The sequence below is a fragment of the Leuresthes tenuis genome, unplaced genomic scaffold (assembly GCF_036924035.1).
Source record: "Leuresthes tenuis unplaced genomic scaffold, fLeuTen1.0.hap1 SCAF_12, whole genome shotgun sequence".
NCBI lineage: Eukaryota > Metazoa > Chordata > Actinopteri > Atheriniformes > Atherinopsidae > Leuresthes > Leuresthes tenuis.
The window spans coordinates 23370928-23385511 of NW_027325366.1; the positions used below are offsets into that span (position 1 = coordinate 23370928).

The 14584-nt window shown below is 44.0% G+C and overlaps 2 protein-coding genes across 7 annotated transcripts in view; one reads left to right on the plus strand and one right to left on the minus strand.

Annotated features, from left to right (window-relative positions):
• Positions 1-14584, minus strand: part of snx4 (sorting nexin 4) — a 289781-nt gene that overhangs the window by 5172 nt on the left and 270025 nt on the right. The window lies entirely within an intron of this gene.
• dip2a (disco-interacting protein 2 homolog A) overlaps positions 106-14584 on the plus strand; it is a 65034-nt gene continuing 50555 nt past the window's right edge. For 4 of the 6 annotated variants that reach the window (XM_072397183.1, XM_072397184.1, XM_072397185.1 and 1 more), the window contains exon 1: positions 107-671. In XM_072397183.1, the coding sequence (XP_072253284.1) occupies positions 548-671 (124 nt within the window). In that variant the 5' untranslated portion in view covers positions 107-547. Of the gene's footprint in view, positions 672-14584 lie in introns of all 6 variants that reach the window. The other 2 variants (XM_072397181.1, XM_072397182.1) reach the window with 2 other exon arrangements.

Sequence of the window (14584 nt, forward strand, 5' to 3'; positions counted from 1 at the left end):
ATCTCCCGCTTCACTGAAAGCCTTTAGGTGCCACAAATTTGTGACAGCAGGAGGCGGACTGGCTTCTATGTTGAGCATCCGCAGACAGCTCACAAGCACGCACATAAAAACACGAGCTGCATCGCGTGAGCGCGCACGGTCTGGGCTGCTGTTGCTATGATGCAATGGCGACTGCGCCGTGGGAAGCGAGCGAGGAGTTGAATGAGTTTCCTTCACAGTTGAACAGAAACAGTCGCTGACAGTCGGCACGCCGTCCGTACCGAGGGACAGACGACAGGCACGGAGACGCTGGCAGAGCCCTGTCTTGTCACACTACATGGAAACGCAGAGCCAGGTGTGTCTGCTAGCCTCGCAGCTAGCCGTGTCATGACGGTTGGAGAGATTTCTCACACATCTGTGCAACGTAGCAGCGAGACACCAACACCCTGTTTGCTCTGAGCCGAAACCAAGTAGGAGGGGTTGTTGTTGCCTTTAAAATAATCTCTCGCGTTTGCTCGCATTGTCCTCCTCACCCAGTGGACCCAGTCGTCCTTCGCGCTGGACCATCATGGCTGAGAGAACCTCCACCGGGTTGCTGACGATGATGTTGGAGCCCACGCCGGCTGTCGCTATGACCCTGCCGGCGGAGGTCCGGGAGAAGCTGGCGGAGCTGGAGCTGGAGCTCTCTGAAGGTAAGTTAACAGCGATATGTGCGCAAACTGCTGCACCTTTCAACATTACTCTTTCTAATGACAGCTATCGGGACCACCGCCCTTTATCTTGACTTTGTGGCTCATGTTTGAAAACACGCCAGCATCACCGGAGCCCCTCTGCTGCTCTTTCAAATGATTCCCCACTCAACTTCTGCAGTAGTTTTCTCCTCATCACTTATTGAAGGGACTTATTCAATTGCACTAGACCAGTCAGCAGGACGTGATTCAATGTTGAGAAAATGCAAGCGTTCTTGTCCTAAAGTTTAAAATGGCACAAATCTGATCAGATGGCTTTAACCCAGCAGCTGCACTGACACACCCAGTATAACGTTGTTACGTGACTTAGTTTTCAGAGACACCCCCCCCCCCCTCCACACACACACAGTGTTTTTAAAGTTGACCAAGAGGAAAAGTTGTACATCTGCAGTATTTTCATTGAATGCTATGAGACTGCAAACTCGGCTTGGTCAACTCAACTCAATTCAGCTCAACTCAGCTCAAAGTGAAAGAGGTTTAACTCATGTCCAGCTTTTAAATGAAGAAATATTCTGATCTTTGTGGAGTCTAACCTCAACCCATACCAATTTGTACATTTGTGTTGTTATCTTGTTTTTTAGATGCTCTTGCATGTTTTTTTGATGATTTAAAAAGAACAAAGCGCTGTTTCTGACCATAAGAATCTGATATCTTCAATTTGAGGAATAAATCAAGTCCTTGCCTTATTGCACACAAATGCTTTTGGTTTAGTTTCAGCAATTTTTCAGATTTTGATGACCTTAAAGGCTCACCTGCGTACTCTTCTTCACTCGTGCGCTGCTGAGCTCGTCGCACGCACCAAAAGAAGAAAAGGCGTTTTGCAGCAGAGAGTAACTCCCCTGGCTATCGTATTCGCTGCTAGCAGACACCCTAAAGCAGCCCAGGATGCACTTTCTCCACCAGAAGGAGGCAAAAAAGCATTTATCAATATTATTATGGCATTCTTTTACCTCAGTACCTGTCTTAAAGAAAAACAATTGGGTCTGTAGCTCGAGAAAAAGTAGAGTGAAAGTACAAAAATGTCCAATATCTGCAAAGTTTTTTGCAGATATTTAACCAGATCAAAAATGAATTTCTTTATATTTGCCACTTGGAGAACTTAATGTTCAGTTGTGGTGATTCAGTCCCTTGCAGGAAGCTCAGACTTTGGTTGAGTAGATTTCTTAACATGCAGAAATCTGGTGCTTTGTAACAAAATGCAAACAAAGTACTTGTTTTTCACAAAGACTTTCTTTCTCTCAGTGAGACTCAGTGTTGAACTTTGCCCCATTATTTCACTGAGCTCCACTAAAGTCCTACTAATTAATGACCTACATAAATTCTGATTAGATTTGTGATTTGACCCATGGGAGTAACCCTCTTTTCTTTTTCTTTTTTTTTTTTTCTGTTTTATGAGCTCACTCGACAAAGTGAAGCCAACAAGGTCAGTTTTAGAACATGAAACAAAAGGGGGGGGAAAAAAGAAACAAACACTGATCCAAACATCAAATGCTGCACTCGGTCCGTTCTTCCTGCGCTCTGGAACGTGTGCAGGAGCATCACATCGCCAGGGTTAGGGGCAGAACCAAGGTGCAGGCTTTGATAAGCCCGTTGGCTGCCACCAAGGCCTGGAATGGGAGAGACATGTTTTCAGGAGCGGCTACCAAACTAATCTATATCTGTCCCGTTTCCTCTTCCTGCTCTCCACATGTCACATCCTGCCATGTTGAGGCCCTGATAGCACTATCTTTTCTAGCTTTTCTTCCACTGACACCCTCCGTTGTCCCTTTCCTTGTCTCCCTTTCTCTGGTTGTCCCTAGTCTCGCCACCACCACCACCCCTCCGATCAAAAAAAGGAATGTCATTATCTTTAGACTAAAGAGAAATAGACTTAATTTTTCTTTTTTTCTGCTCCGTCGCTGCCTACTCCTGTATGCTGCTGTGAACTTTTCACCTCGTGACGGTGCTCTTCGGCCGCCTCCCCTTGCATCCTGTCTCAGACCAGAATAAGTGACTAATTTTATTAGAGGTAGAGAAGAACCTAAGGATCTGTCAGGTTTTCGAGCTCTTATCTCAGGGATGGAAAATTGGACATGTCTGGGTCCTTCGGAGAGGCATATCTCTGTCTTTTAGCATGCATGAGAGTGGCAGCCAGCATGTGAATGTGGAGGAATATTGTTTTATTCATGAAAGCGAATGGTGTCATGTATGTTTTCTTAAGCAGTTTATCAGCCGCATCCTTTGAGAGGTGCGAGTGTGCTACTCCCCAGCAGTTCAGCTAGATAATACTCCAGCGTCAGCAGCTGAGACCTGCTGATTTGTGAAATGAAGACTCCGCACATTGTGTTAACAGTAACTCGTGCTGCCTTTCCTCTGGAGACGCACTCATTTTCAAATGTTCCTGTTTTGTTATCATTGCATAACGCGCTGGTGTCTGAAATATCCCCAAGAATGCTGGTCTGCTGCTCACTTCTGTTAATTTTGATCAACAAATTAAACAAACAATAACCAGCGGATGTATTAAATTCTTCTAGTACAACCGTGAATCTGCAGCTTGGCTCAATCATGTTTATTTTGTAAGAAAGTACAACGTGGGCCCGGGGCTTTGCCTCTGAAGTTGAATCTTTGCCACGGTCTTTGCTTCGCTCATCATTTCACTTCCACGCTTTCAGGGGTCCTCTAAGCCAGATCTTCCCTCTGGTGAGCAAAGCCAGACTACTTGTTTGTGGTAGCTAATCAGCTGCTGCTACCATCGAAAGTTTACCACAAAGAAATCAGAGGGCGTCATTCTTTTCATCTTAAAAACCCGCAAGAGTTACTGTTTGGAGGTGATTGAGAGAATTTGTTTTCCTGGTTTATGTGGCTTATAATCCAGCTAGTTTGGCGACGGTGAAACGGCACGCTCTCGTTCACTAGCAGTACTGCTAAAATGAATTCCTCTCTAACCGAATTCTCAGTACTGTAGATATTAGGAAGAACGTGTGCTATTTCTCAGCTGACCTAGATGCAGATTAGTGGGCAAAAGATGAGGCGTAAAGGAGGGCAGGAAGACTGATGATCCCCATTATCTCCTGTAGGGAGGAAGGAGGGAGCTGGCTGTGTCTGCTGAGTAATTCATAGACTCGCTCTATCATTCCCTGGTTTTTCTGCCCTCCTCTGTTTGCTCACTAAACCGTCTGATTGCAGAGTTGTTTTTAGTCCAGTCTCGCTGGTGTTTGCTGGGAAACTGCCAAACCTCTGGATGGTCATTGTGCTTGTTTTGCCTTGCTCCCGTTCAGCAAACATTTACAGAGGAGCATGACTTTTGGTGGCTTAAGAGCGGCCTTGTTTTGTCTGACTGGACACTGAGAACGTGGTAGTAGCAGGTGTCGGGGAAGACGGTCCAACTACATAAGCTACTCGGTTTTCAAAGTCGTCTGCAAATACGGAAATGTTCTTTGTTAAAGGTCAGATTGCCCTCTTAAAAACACAGGGCCTTTTTCTTATCTGTGTCTATGGATCTGCTGCTGAAAATCACCCAATTTCTCTGTGGAAGTCATTAAAGATTCACTATTTGGTCTAATCATTCAGATAATGTGAGATCTCATTCCAGGAGGTGAAGAGGTGACCAGGCAGAGCGCTGTCGAGGGGTAATATTAGTAATGAGATGATGATGATGATGATGAGACTTAAACTCACAATTGTTTGTCAACCTCTGGCACTGGCTGAGGCTTCATGGTGCTGTTAATGGATGTAGTGAAACCACTCAAAAGCACAGGCATTGCAACACAGACTGACACCAGACAACATCGTATATGATAAAGCCAGAGGCGTCTTTAGACCAAATGTATGTTTCATGTCCGTCAGGACCATCAAAAGCCTGGGAAATGGCCGTAGTCCCGAATACTGGGTGTGGTTGGAGGATAGCTTTGGTAGCCAGCTCCTTTTTGTAAACTTTCTTTTTGGAAAGTATGACTGTACAGGAAACCCCCGTGAGTTGGTCTACAGATACAACTCTGAGCAAGTAGAGACTTCTTTCTGGTTCCAAGTCATTCGTGTGGTCCCAGTCCACCAGGCCTCCTCCCTGGGTTTGGCTCATTGTTGATTTAAAAACCCCAACAAACATTTGATGAATCAAGCTTTACATTCTCCATTAAGAGCTTTGAGCACATGCAGGATTCAGGGTGAGTACTGACAGGGCTTTACACATGTTTTGCTCTGTAATAGGATCCACAGGAGAAGAATGTTGAACTTGGTTGCTGTAGCTGTTGTGAAGTCCAGTTTGGAGATAAAGAGGCAGCTATGCTTTGCTCTTGCCTTTAGTGGAGGTTTGAACGTGGAGGGTCATAAATATTTCAAGGGTGTGTCTCCGAGCAGAGCCTCAGATTCCTATGCTGCTCTTATAAAGACTCGCCTTTTTATAAGCGAGCCTGTGCTCATGTAATTGTGGACATGTTTGTCTGTCAGTTCATTTACTTTTGTTTGTGTCACTAAGAGCTTTGTCGAGGCGGTCCTTCCCATATATTGGTTACAAACCACATGGCTGTGCTTCATTTTAACCTAACAATGACCCACAATAGCAGCTATTGTCTTGCCTGGGTTGGGGTTATAGCACTCCTCAACATCCTGTCTGTCTTCATACTGCAGGAACCATGAATATTTGAAGGACTGATGTGTGTGGATGTGATATCTGAAATGCGTCTCTTCTGTATTTGTTTATTCAAGTGAGATTTTCACCAGCACAGTAATTCTGGTGTCACAGTAGCTTTCTGTGCTTTCAGTGTTGTCTGTCATTGTAAAGATATCCTTACTTTAAGAACCACGCCACTAAGAGCCAAGTCACTGACTAAAAAGGCTTATCCAAGTCCACCTGGTACTTTGCCTTCTGCTTCGACTGTAGTAGAAAAGTAGTGCCAGCTTCCAGCCAGGCCACCATCCTGTCCATACCACCTCAGTGATGCAAACATATGTGGTTTTCTCCAACGTACCTCTGTTTAAAATATATATTTTTTGTTTTTATGCATGATGTAAAGGTGGACTCATCACTCACTTGCTCCTCACATGTACCTGAGATTGAGAACATTTCCCCTGCTTTTAATGGGTTGTAGATACCGCAGCTTTGATGCTGTTGGTGACTCAGTCCGTGTGCTTGTTGTGAGGGAGATGACCTGTGCGATGGAGAGTGGTGACAGCGAGATCTGCTGACCCAACAGGCTGCATGTCCCACTTCAAGGACACTTAACAATTTTCATGCTCCGTACACCGGGTTCCTCTTACCAAGCGAGCCATTTGCTCCGCCTCAATCAGCTTTATGGCGTTTATTTCTTTGTGGCCCATTTACTCACTCGGGGAAAGCAGAGGCTTCTCATAAAGAGCTGATGGCTGCTACTGACCACCTAAAGCCACTTACAGAAATGGTGACAATCGCATAAGGTGTTCTCATCAGGTTGATCTGGTTTCTGCCTTAATGATAGAAATCAAACCTCTGAAATATAAAGAAATCTTCTGCATACTCATGGGATATTCACAGCACTGGCACCGCAGCGCTTTCAAGGAGAATTGGTTTCAAAGGTGCAAAGCTGAGAGTACTGAGCTGTGCAGAGAGCCTTCATACTTTATAGTGTATATATATATATATATATATATATATATATATTTTTTTTTTAACCCAAGGTAAAATCATTGATTCAATGTCCCATGTCTTGCCATTTATTTTCCCGCCTCATTTTATCTTAATTTTTCTTTCTTTGTGCATCACTTTTGCATTCGCAGCGTTATATATTCATGATGAACATTCCCTTACAACTTACCCATATGCCTTTCACTACGAAGCATTGCGTAACCCCCAGTGTTAACAAAGGCTTTCTACGTTGTCAACGGATAATTTTTTACTCACTGCTCTAACAATCTCTGTGATGAAAATCACTATTTTGTGATATAACCGTCTCGTTCACCATAAGGCTTTTTTTTGGATTAATGTTCATAGACGAAAATCGATGCAGATGTGGAAGCGCCTCCAGAGGCATCGGAGAAGTTTGATGTGTTATCGGATCACGTGTTGGCCCCTGTGAAAGTGTTGCTTGTAGTGCTGTTTGGAATGCCGTGCGTATCAAAATGTGGGATGATAATTCATTCCAGACAAATGGTGACATCATGTCCTGGTCAGCGCCATCAACACCTACTGACTTCTCATGACCTTTTCTGGGAGGGTGTGAGCAGAGTTCAACCTGCAGGGCATGACGGCAGAGTGTTGAGTCCGCCGAACGCAGCCAAACAAAAAGCAGCCTCCAGTGGAAGAATGGAGGAATCCAGAGGGCCTTAAAGGCCCTCTCAGGATAAAAGTGTCTCTGTTGTTGAGAGAGATGTCCAGTTATATTGCTCCGGTATAGTGTTGCGCTGCAAGGGAAAGTATGGATTTGTTTTTCAGCCTTGAAGTTAGAAATGGCCACAGTGAGGCTGTCTGGAAAGACATAAATATGTTTTGAATTTCTCTTTTTTTTTTTTTTGATTGTTCGGTCGGGGGTCTCTGCCTGTTTCAGGTGTGACCTGCAGATCAAAGGCAGAGAAAACCCATTTTTGCAGCAGCAGGCTGCACAGTGAGCCTTCCTGGTTAAAAAGCAAACCCCGCAGAAAATGTCTGGAATGTGCTGTGACCTATGAACATAAACGTGAGGAGAGGGCTTTCCAAATCCCAAACCTGACCTGGAGGACACGAGTTTTTGGAAAAGCAAAGCGGACGATGAAGCAGATTTTCTGAATTGCTCCCCCTCCTCTTTACTTCATACCCTTAGCTGTCCCATTACAAGCACGGGAGCAAAGGAACAAGGAACAATTTGTTTGTTCCTTTTTTTTTTTTTTTTTCCTCTTAAATATTAAAGTTAACTTCGCAGAACTCGGCACGCATACCAGACAATGTGTTTTCAACCTGTGTGCTGCACGCTGGCAGACAATTTAAGGTGAGCCGTGCTTCTGTTTCCAGAGGCTTTTTCTGTCTGTTCTCCATGTTGCAGTCAGGGAGGGTTGCTAAGTGAGGGCGAAACACGACTGCATTTAAATCTCTTAAGGCATAACTGACAAACTGTCAAGACTCCTCTTGCATTCAACAATTACCTAAATGCCTCCAGGCAATGAGTTGTAAATCATCTCTATAAACGTCCAAGATGTTTTTAAGCAGCTAAAAACCGTCTGAGGCTTTAAAAAAAAGAAAAGACTCCTCGGTATGACGGTAAAAACAAACGCGGCGCAAATGTCAAGGTACATCTGAACGGAGCATTGACGTCACAACGTGAAAAATGTAAAACCACAGTTGCTTAAGCCTAACTATTGCACTTCAGAAAAGTGAAAATCAGACTATGATTCAGGTTTTTCTGGTTGACAAAGCTTATGAGGATTAAGCCATACTATAAAATATCACTAAGCTATCTGGTTGCTTGTGCTAACTTCTAACATGAGGTGCTTTCTTTCATCTTTAACTCCAAATGTGCAGATTTGTGATGGTTTAGTTTCTTTGTCTTTGTGCCAAGCAGAAATGATGATCGTAGCCACTAACAGAGTTACAGCAATGGAGGTAAGATGATGATGATGTGGTGTTTGAAACGATGGAGACTTCCTGCTGCCGACTTGAACTGAGGCAGCAATCTACTGGTAACACATTTGAGAAGGTCGGAGGCAGCTAGTTGTAGCTGGAGTCCATCTTTGGTTTTGCTACATCTCTGATAACAGCTAGTTCTGTTGAGGATTGCTTAAGTGTTGAAATGACGGCTCTGTCAAAGGTCATGGTGGTCCACAAAGATTTCTGACGGCGAATCGGCAGCAGTTGATGAGAAGCACTTTCTCGATTAAAGCAGAGCTCTACGGGTTCTTACTGAATAAATGTTATTTCCCTCTGTAACTACAGATCAGTAATGGCATTACTTTTCTGTGAATTTGTCACGCACTTCATGTTTTTTCTTGAATGTCGGCTAAGACTTACTATCTCAGGAGGTCCATTCCAGAGTAATGATGTATGAATGTGGTCTCTCTTTGTATGTTAGTTCAAAGTCTAAAGTTATCACCGAGCTGTTTTCTCTGGCTCTAACAGAGATGTTTTACCGATAAAGAGCTTGGAGCAGAGAGTGGTGTTGAAGGTCTTTACTCTGGACTGCAGCTGTAGAAATGTTTCTGAGCCGGCAAGTGTGATTTTACTCAGCTTCCAGCAGCCCATTTACTTTTTTGTTTCTCTTCATTTCTCCACATTGAGGCTGTATCAGTACCCCCCCCCCCCCCCCAACTGCCAAGCATAGGTAAACCCCAGTAATGTGGGCTGACTGCTGCTATTAGAATACACTTTTTGCCACTGCATTGAGCACAGTTTTGCTGCTGGTTAAGAGATTTTTTATTTTTATTTTTTTTTACCCAGTGTTTCTTTAGGAATCCCAGGCACTTTTGGAAGAACAATGACATGCACGCAACTTTAAGCTGACCAATAATCTAATATAACGCACGCACATTAACACACCCACGTCACGGCTCTGTGCTCTTACTCACGACATTCTTGACATAGAGGTCACAGGCCTCAGCAGCTTGTGGGTGATCTTTATGTCTGTGGTCACATACTCTGCGTGTGACTCGCGCCACGGTGACAGTTGAAGTTTAGTTGTTGAATCTTAGAAGTGTCTTCTCCGTTTATTGCCGTCCTTCACCACCATCCTCTTTGACCTCAGCTCAAGAAACTCATTAAATAACGGAGTAAAACATCCCACCGCCCCATTACGCAAGGTTGTCACTTTCCATAAAGCACTTTGTGGGAATGAGCAAACAAACCTCTTAGCCCCGTAGTTAAAGCCCCCTGAACTACAGCCTCAGTTGAGCTGGCTTACATACTACGTTTGATGTCTGCAGTATGTGGTTACCCTAACCCAATAACAACAATATGTTGCCCGGCCGTGTTTTAACTAAAGTTGAATGGTGTGCACGCAGCTGCATTTCTTTAGCGTTCCTTTATTCGGATGATTGGTTTAAAGTTGCTTCGGCTTCTCCTGCTGTAATCAGCTGTTCTTCTCAACTGCCGCAATCAAAGCAACTGTGAGATCTGCTGTTTCATGCCTCAGTGCTGTCAAAATTGCCTGCTCACAGCTGCTGTAACCCCACGAATATGCTGCACACGCCAACTCCACCCTGATGTCATTTGGAAAGCCGAGTGCTCACATCTGACATGCTAACAAGTGGCACATAGCTGCAGACTTTCTCTTGTGGTTCACCTCTGCAGCCCGTATTTTCAAGTCGTGTGTGTGTGTGTGTAAGTCGGTGAACTTTATTACCTGAAAGTCCGAGGGTAAGCCATGACACAGTGGGTTCCTCGTCCCCTCCTTGTCATCTGGTTTAATGAGAAACTAAATTGAATTTGGCTGTTGTTTGTCTTGATCAGGTTACATTTATATTTAGCTAACAGGACGTTAGGTCACAACAATCTGATGTCCAGGTGACTTTGTTTCATGCAGAAAGAGGAAAGCAGTGAAAGCAAGAAGGATTTTAGCCATATTCTGCCATATTCACTCAAGGTAAGGTTGGATTTTATTGTGGACCCACTTCTTGTGTCAAGTACAGGTTGTAGCCAACTGTCACGTGCTCAGACCGAATAAATGACATAACAAAGGAGCCGTTGAGAATATAAGTTCACTCTAGATTTGCGTTTTGGTCTGTTTTTTCTGAGGTTAAATCCAGGCCATCCAAGTCAAAGCTATAAAGGGAGTTATATTTACATGTCTGTGCCCAAAGGGTCAGCTGACGGAGAAGAAAAAAGGGAGTAAGAAAAGAGGAGTGGGAAGAATAATGAGGCCTGGATTTGAACGTTCCCTTACACAGAAACAGCTGGACTTTGTTAGACCTTGTGGAAATCGGCATTACCAAATATGTCATTTTTGTTTTGAACCTGCTTGCTTGTGTTCAGGCACACGAGGTAAGACAAGGACATGTTGTATTTGGGGATGTCTTTGCACTGATTATAGTTGCACGTGGCAAGATGGGACGTGTGCCTGTGTGTTCTTATCGGCTTGTGCCTTTTTTAGTTTATTTTTTTCCTTGTCATTGCATATTGATCTTGTCTTGCACAGCTATAAAAAAAATCTCTGTTGCCACAGCAACAGTGGAGCTGACACACCTTCCTCACATCCTCTGAGTTAGACCCAGGAGTCCTGCTTCATAGATGGCACATGCTATTTAATAAGTGTTTGTTGTGGTGCACGCAGCAGTGTAACAATATGTTGATGGTTTGATCTTTACTAAACTAGCAAGGAGCCAATTGCATCATCTGAATCTATTCTGTCAATCATCACTTAAATCCTCCTTCAAGAGGCAGGGGCCCAGCGGGGTCCCTCCTCAAGCCTTGACCCCTCACCCACTGCTGGTGATGCCGCATCAGGATGAGTGCGTTATCCCCTGCAGGTCGCAGCTGAGAGCCATCTTTGGGGCAGAAGGAACCAACTGCTGGCTTCGGACCATGTGCTTCTGTCTGAGGAGATTGTCGCCTGAGAGCCCTGATTCTGCTCATTTCCTTTTTTTTTGTTTTCCCCCTCTTCTGCGAGCCTTGTGTGCACTGCCTCCCTCTCTCCCCTGTGTCTCACAGCCTGCTGGTTGATTTAGGCCGAGTTTGGCCTCTGGCTTACACGTGTGGGGATAAGCGCAAAAGCAGAGCTCGTACCGGCTGCCTCGTCTGTGTCTCTCTGGAGCTGACCATTTATTCTTGTTCTCTCCTTCTTCTTTTTTTCTTCTTTTCCTTTCTGCAAGCGATGTTAGCCCATCTAAGTTCTGACTGCGAAAAATGCTTTCGTTAGATTTAGCGAGGACAAGAGTTTGTTTTTTTTTTGTCTTGGAAATCAGCTCCGCTTGTTTTCGAAGTTAAACCCCACCCTCTGCAATCTAATACCGGTTCCATAAATAAGGGATTTTTGTCTGCCGCAATAGACTGGTGTTTATTAATTACAGTTTTTAGAGTGTTTAATTTAACACGGTATGTTTCAGAGGGTCATGCATTCCTATGGTGACCATGCAAATCTTGAGAGGGGCCAGAATCCCAGATGTTTTAATTCAACATGTTTAATTCACCTCTTGCATTGCATTGTCTGCTGTATAAGGACAGATCACACACTGTCAGGGCGTTGGTGGCAGAAGTTTTGCTCGGTAATCTTCCTCTTCAAGCAGGTTGAAACTGTTGCTAATTTTTTTTTATAGATATTTGATCGTGTTTGTGTGCAAATGCATGCAAAGAATACTGAAACTCTTTGCTTTCCCAAAGTGAGGCAAAGTCGTAGCCACATTTGACAGAACGGGTCGCATAGCCTCCAGCGCTGTTGGCTGGCTGGGGTTGGCGGGCCAAAAGCTGTGTTGAACAGTATCGCCACAGCTGACTTGCGTGCCTTATCTTCTTCATGCCCTGCGTGAACAGCCTGTGCACGGTCAGAGAGCCGCCTTACTCGGAGCTGTGGGCGTACACGGAATGTGAAGCTGGAGAAGAAAAAAGAAAAAAAGGCATTTGAGGGCTTTGAGGCATTTTCGAACAAGCATATTATTCAGTTATTTTCACCGTGTAGCAGTGAGGACTGCCAGAAACGGCTTAAGAAACTGTTGAAATGAACTTCAGGCTTTTAGTCTGTTTGACAGACACGAATAAACAAGCTCAGTGGTGGCTGCTGTCGTGTGTTATTTGTGTTTATTTCTTTCTTACCAGATGCATATCATCTATCTGACATCTGTGGGATTGTCTCCCTGAGTCTTCCAGGAGTTTTTTTATTTTTTCTTTGAAGGTACACTCCAAAACCTTTGAAGTATTGTGTTTGTAAGAATGATGCTTTATGGATTCGAGGGGCTACTGAGAGGCACAAACTCTGTAGGTTACTGCAACACATATGTTCAGGACACGTCTGCTGTCAATCTCCTTTTCTTCTCCTCTGAGAGCATGAGGCTAACCTAAGCTCACCTCTGGCTGGAATCTGCCATATTTATTTATTTATTTTTCAATCTTTTGTCTGGATTTGTGTCTGTTTGTCTGGCCGACAGATTCCTCACTGAGAGGCCCACTCTGGGATTTGACCACTGACAATAATGCTTGAGGTTTCAGAATTTTCAGTGGGGAGGATATTGATTGAAGAGTTAGAGGATGGAGACTGATTAAATGAGGGAGTGGGCGGAAAAGGAGTTAGAGGCAGAAGGATGGGAAAATTAGGATGGGACAGATGGCAGTAATGGACAAAAGAAAGGCAAGTTCATAACAAATGGTATTTATTGGCATAATGATTTTTAAAAATGCCTCCTTAGGTTTATAAATAAAAATAAAAACACAGTTTTTAAGATTTACCTTCACTGTCAACAGAAAAATAACATAAAGATTATGAGTTCATGTCCGGGGGCAGCTTCTGATACCTAATGCTCGTGAGAGGATTTCCACTAAACATACAAACTCTCTGAGGAAATGGACCAATGTTTCAAATAAATTCTAGATATCTCCCATTGTATATTTTGGTTATACATTAAGAGTTGTTTTGAAATAGTTTTGTCCAAATGAACCCCCTCCGACAGAGGAAATCGAGCACATACCGTAAAGGAAATGTCCAAATTAGTAAAAAAAAAAACACCAGCGAGGAAGATGGCCAGACTAAACTGATCTGTTGAGTCGGAGTGTTTCATCGGCTCGTACGACCCGAGGATTGTGTCCGATCTGTTCCTCAAAAACAAAGCCTGAAATACTGCCGTGCTCAGTAGCGGAGCCACAGAGGCCGAACCATTTAATTACATGTTTCTATTCTGCTTTAAAAAAAGCACACAAGAAGATGGATCTCATTTCAATAGAGCTGTATTGAACTTTTTATCACATTTTTACAGCATGTGAGTGAGGAGAGAGGGAGGGTAAGAGCGAGAGGTTTAGCAGAGGTGAGGTTTCCCCCCCCCCCCCCCCCCCCCCCCCACCACTGTTTACTTTTCTGTCTTTCTAAATAATTTCTTTCTCTTTTCTCTGTCTCCTCCGTTTTCTCATTTCTCTTTCAATTTGACAGTTCCCTTGCTCTTCTCCCCTTGTTCTTGTTTACGTGCAGGCTCCTAGAAACGGGAAAAACAATACATGTATATGACCATCTGTAAACCGTCTGAAACTAGCTGTTAAGACTCAACAGGCTGCGGCTGTCAGGTGACGCAGCTCACATGAATGTGGTCGTGCTTTGAGATGACTTGGTTTCCCCCTCTGTCTCGCTTGTCACTCGCTTCCATTCGTCCACCTTCTCAAACAGCTTCTCACAGAGCAGGTCCTTTTCTCTCTGCACCCCCCCCCCCCCCCCCCCAGCAGAGTCTTCCTCCACATTTCCTCTTTTTGAGTCATTTCCTCCCTGAAGCTCGGTGCGCTTCCATTTCTCCTCGCTGCTCCGTCTCTTTATTAGTGATCAGTTAAATGGAAATAAAACAGAAAGTGAAAGTTGAAGCCAAAAATTTGTGTCTTCTTAGGAAAGTTCCTAAAGTCTAAGTCTGAGAAGGTCTCTCTCAGCCTCTTGTCTCCATAAGCATATAACAAGACTTTAAAGGAGCTTACGTCTTAGGTTGGTGTAAGAGTTTACACAAGATAGAGGATCCACTTTCCTTTCATGTGCCTCAAATGTTGACTGGGAGTGAGGACTCCAAGGTGTGAACTTTTTACCTCAGAGCATGCTGGGAAAAGTTTCAGTCCAACCTGAGCCATGATCTAACGAATGAGTTACATCACAGATGTTTGGATTGTTGCTGATTTAGTGTCTTGCTTGAATAAAGCATCAAGGAAAGTGTAGTTGCTGCCAAATGCGCATGAATTAAGGTGACATGAATACAGAATCTGTTTAAGTTCTAGTCAAGGCCAAATCCTGTCTGAGCTCATTGCATAGCATTTTCAGTCCTATAGCCGT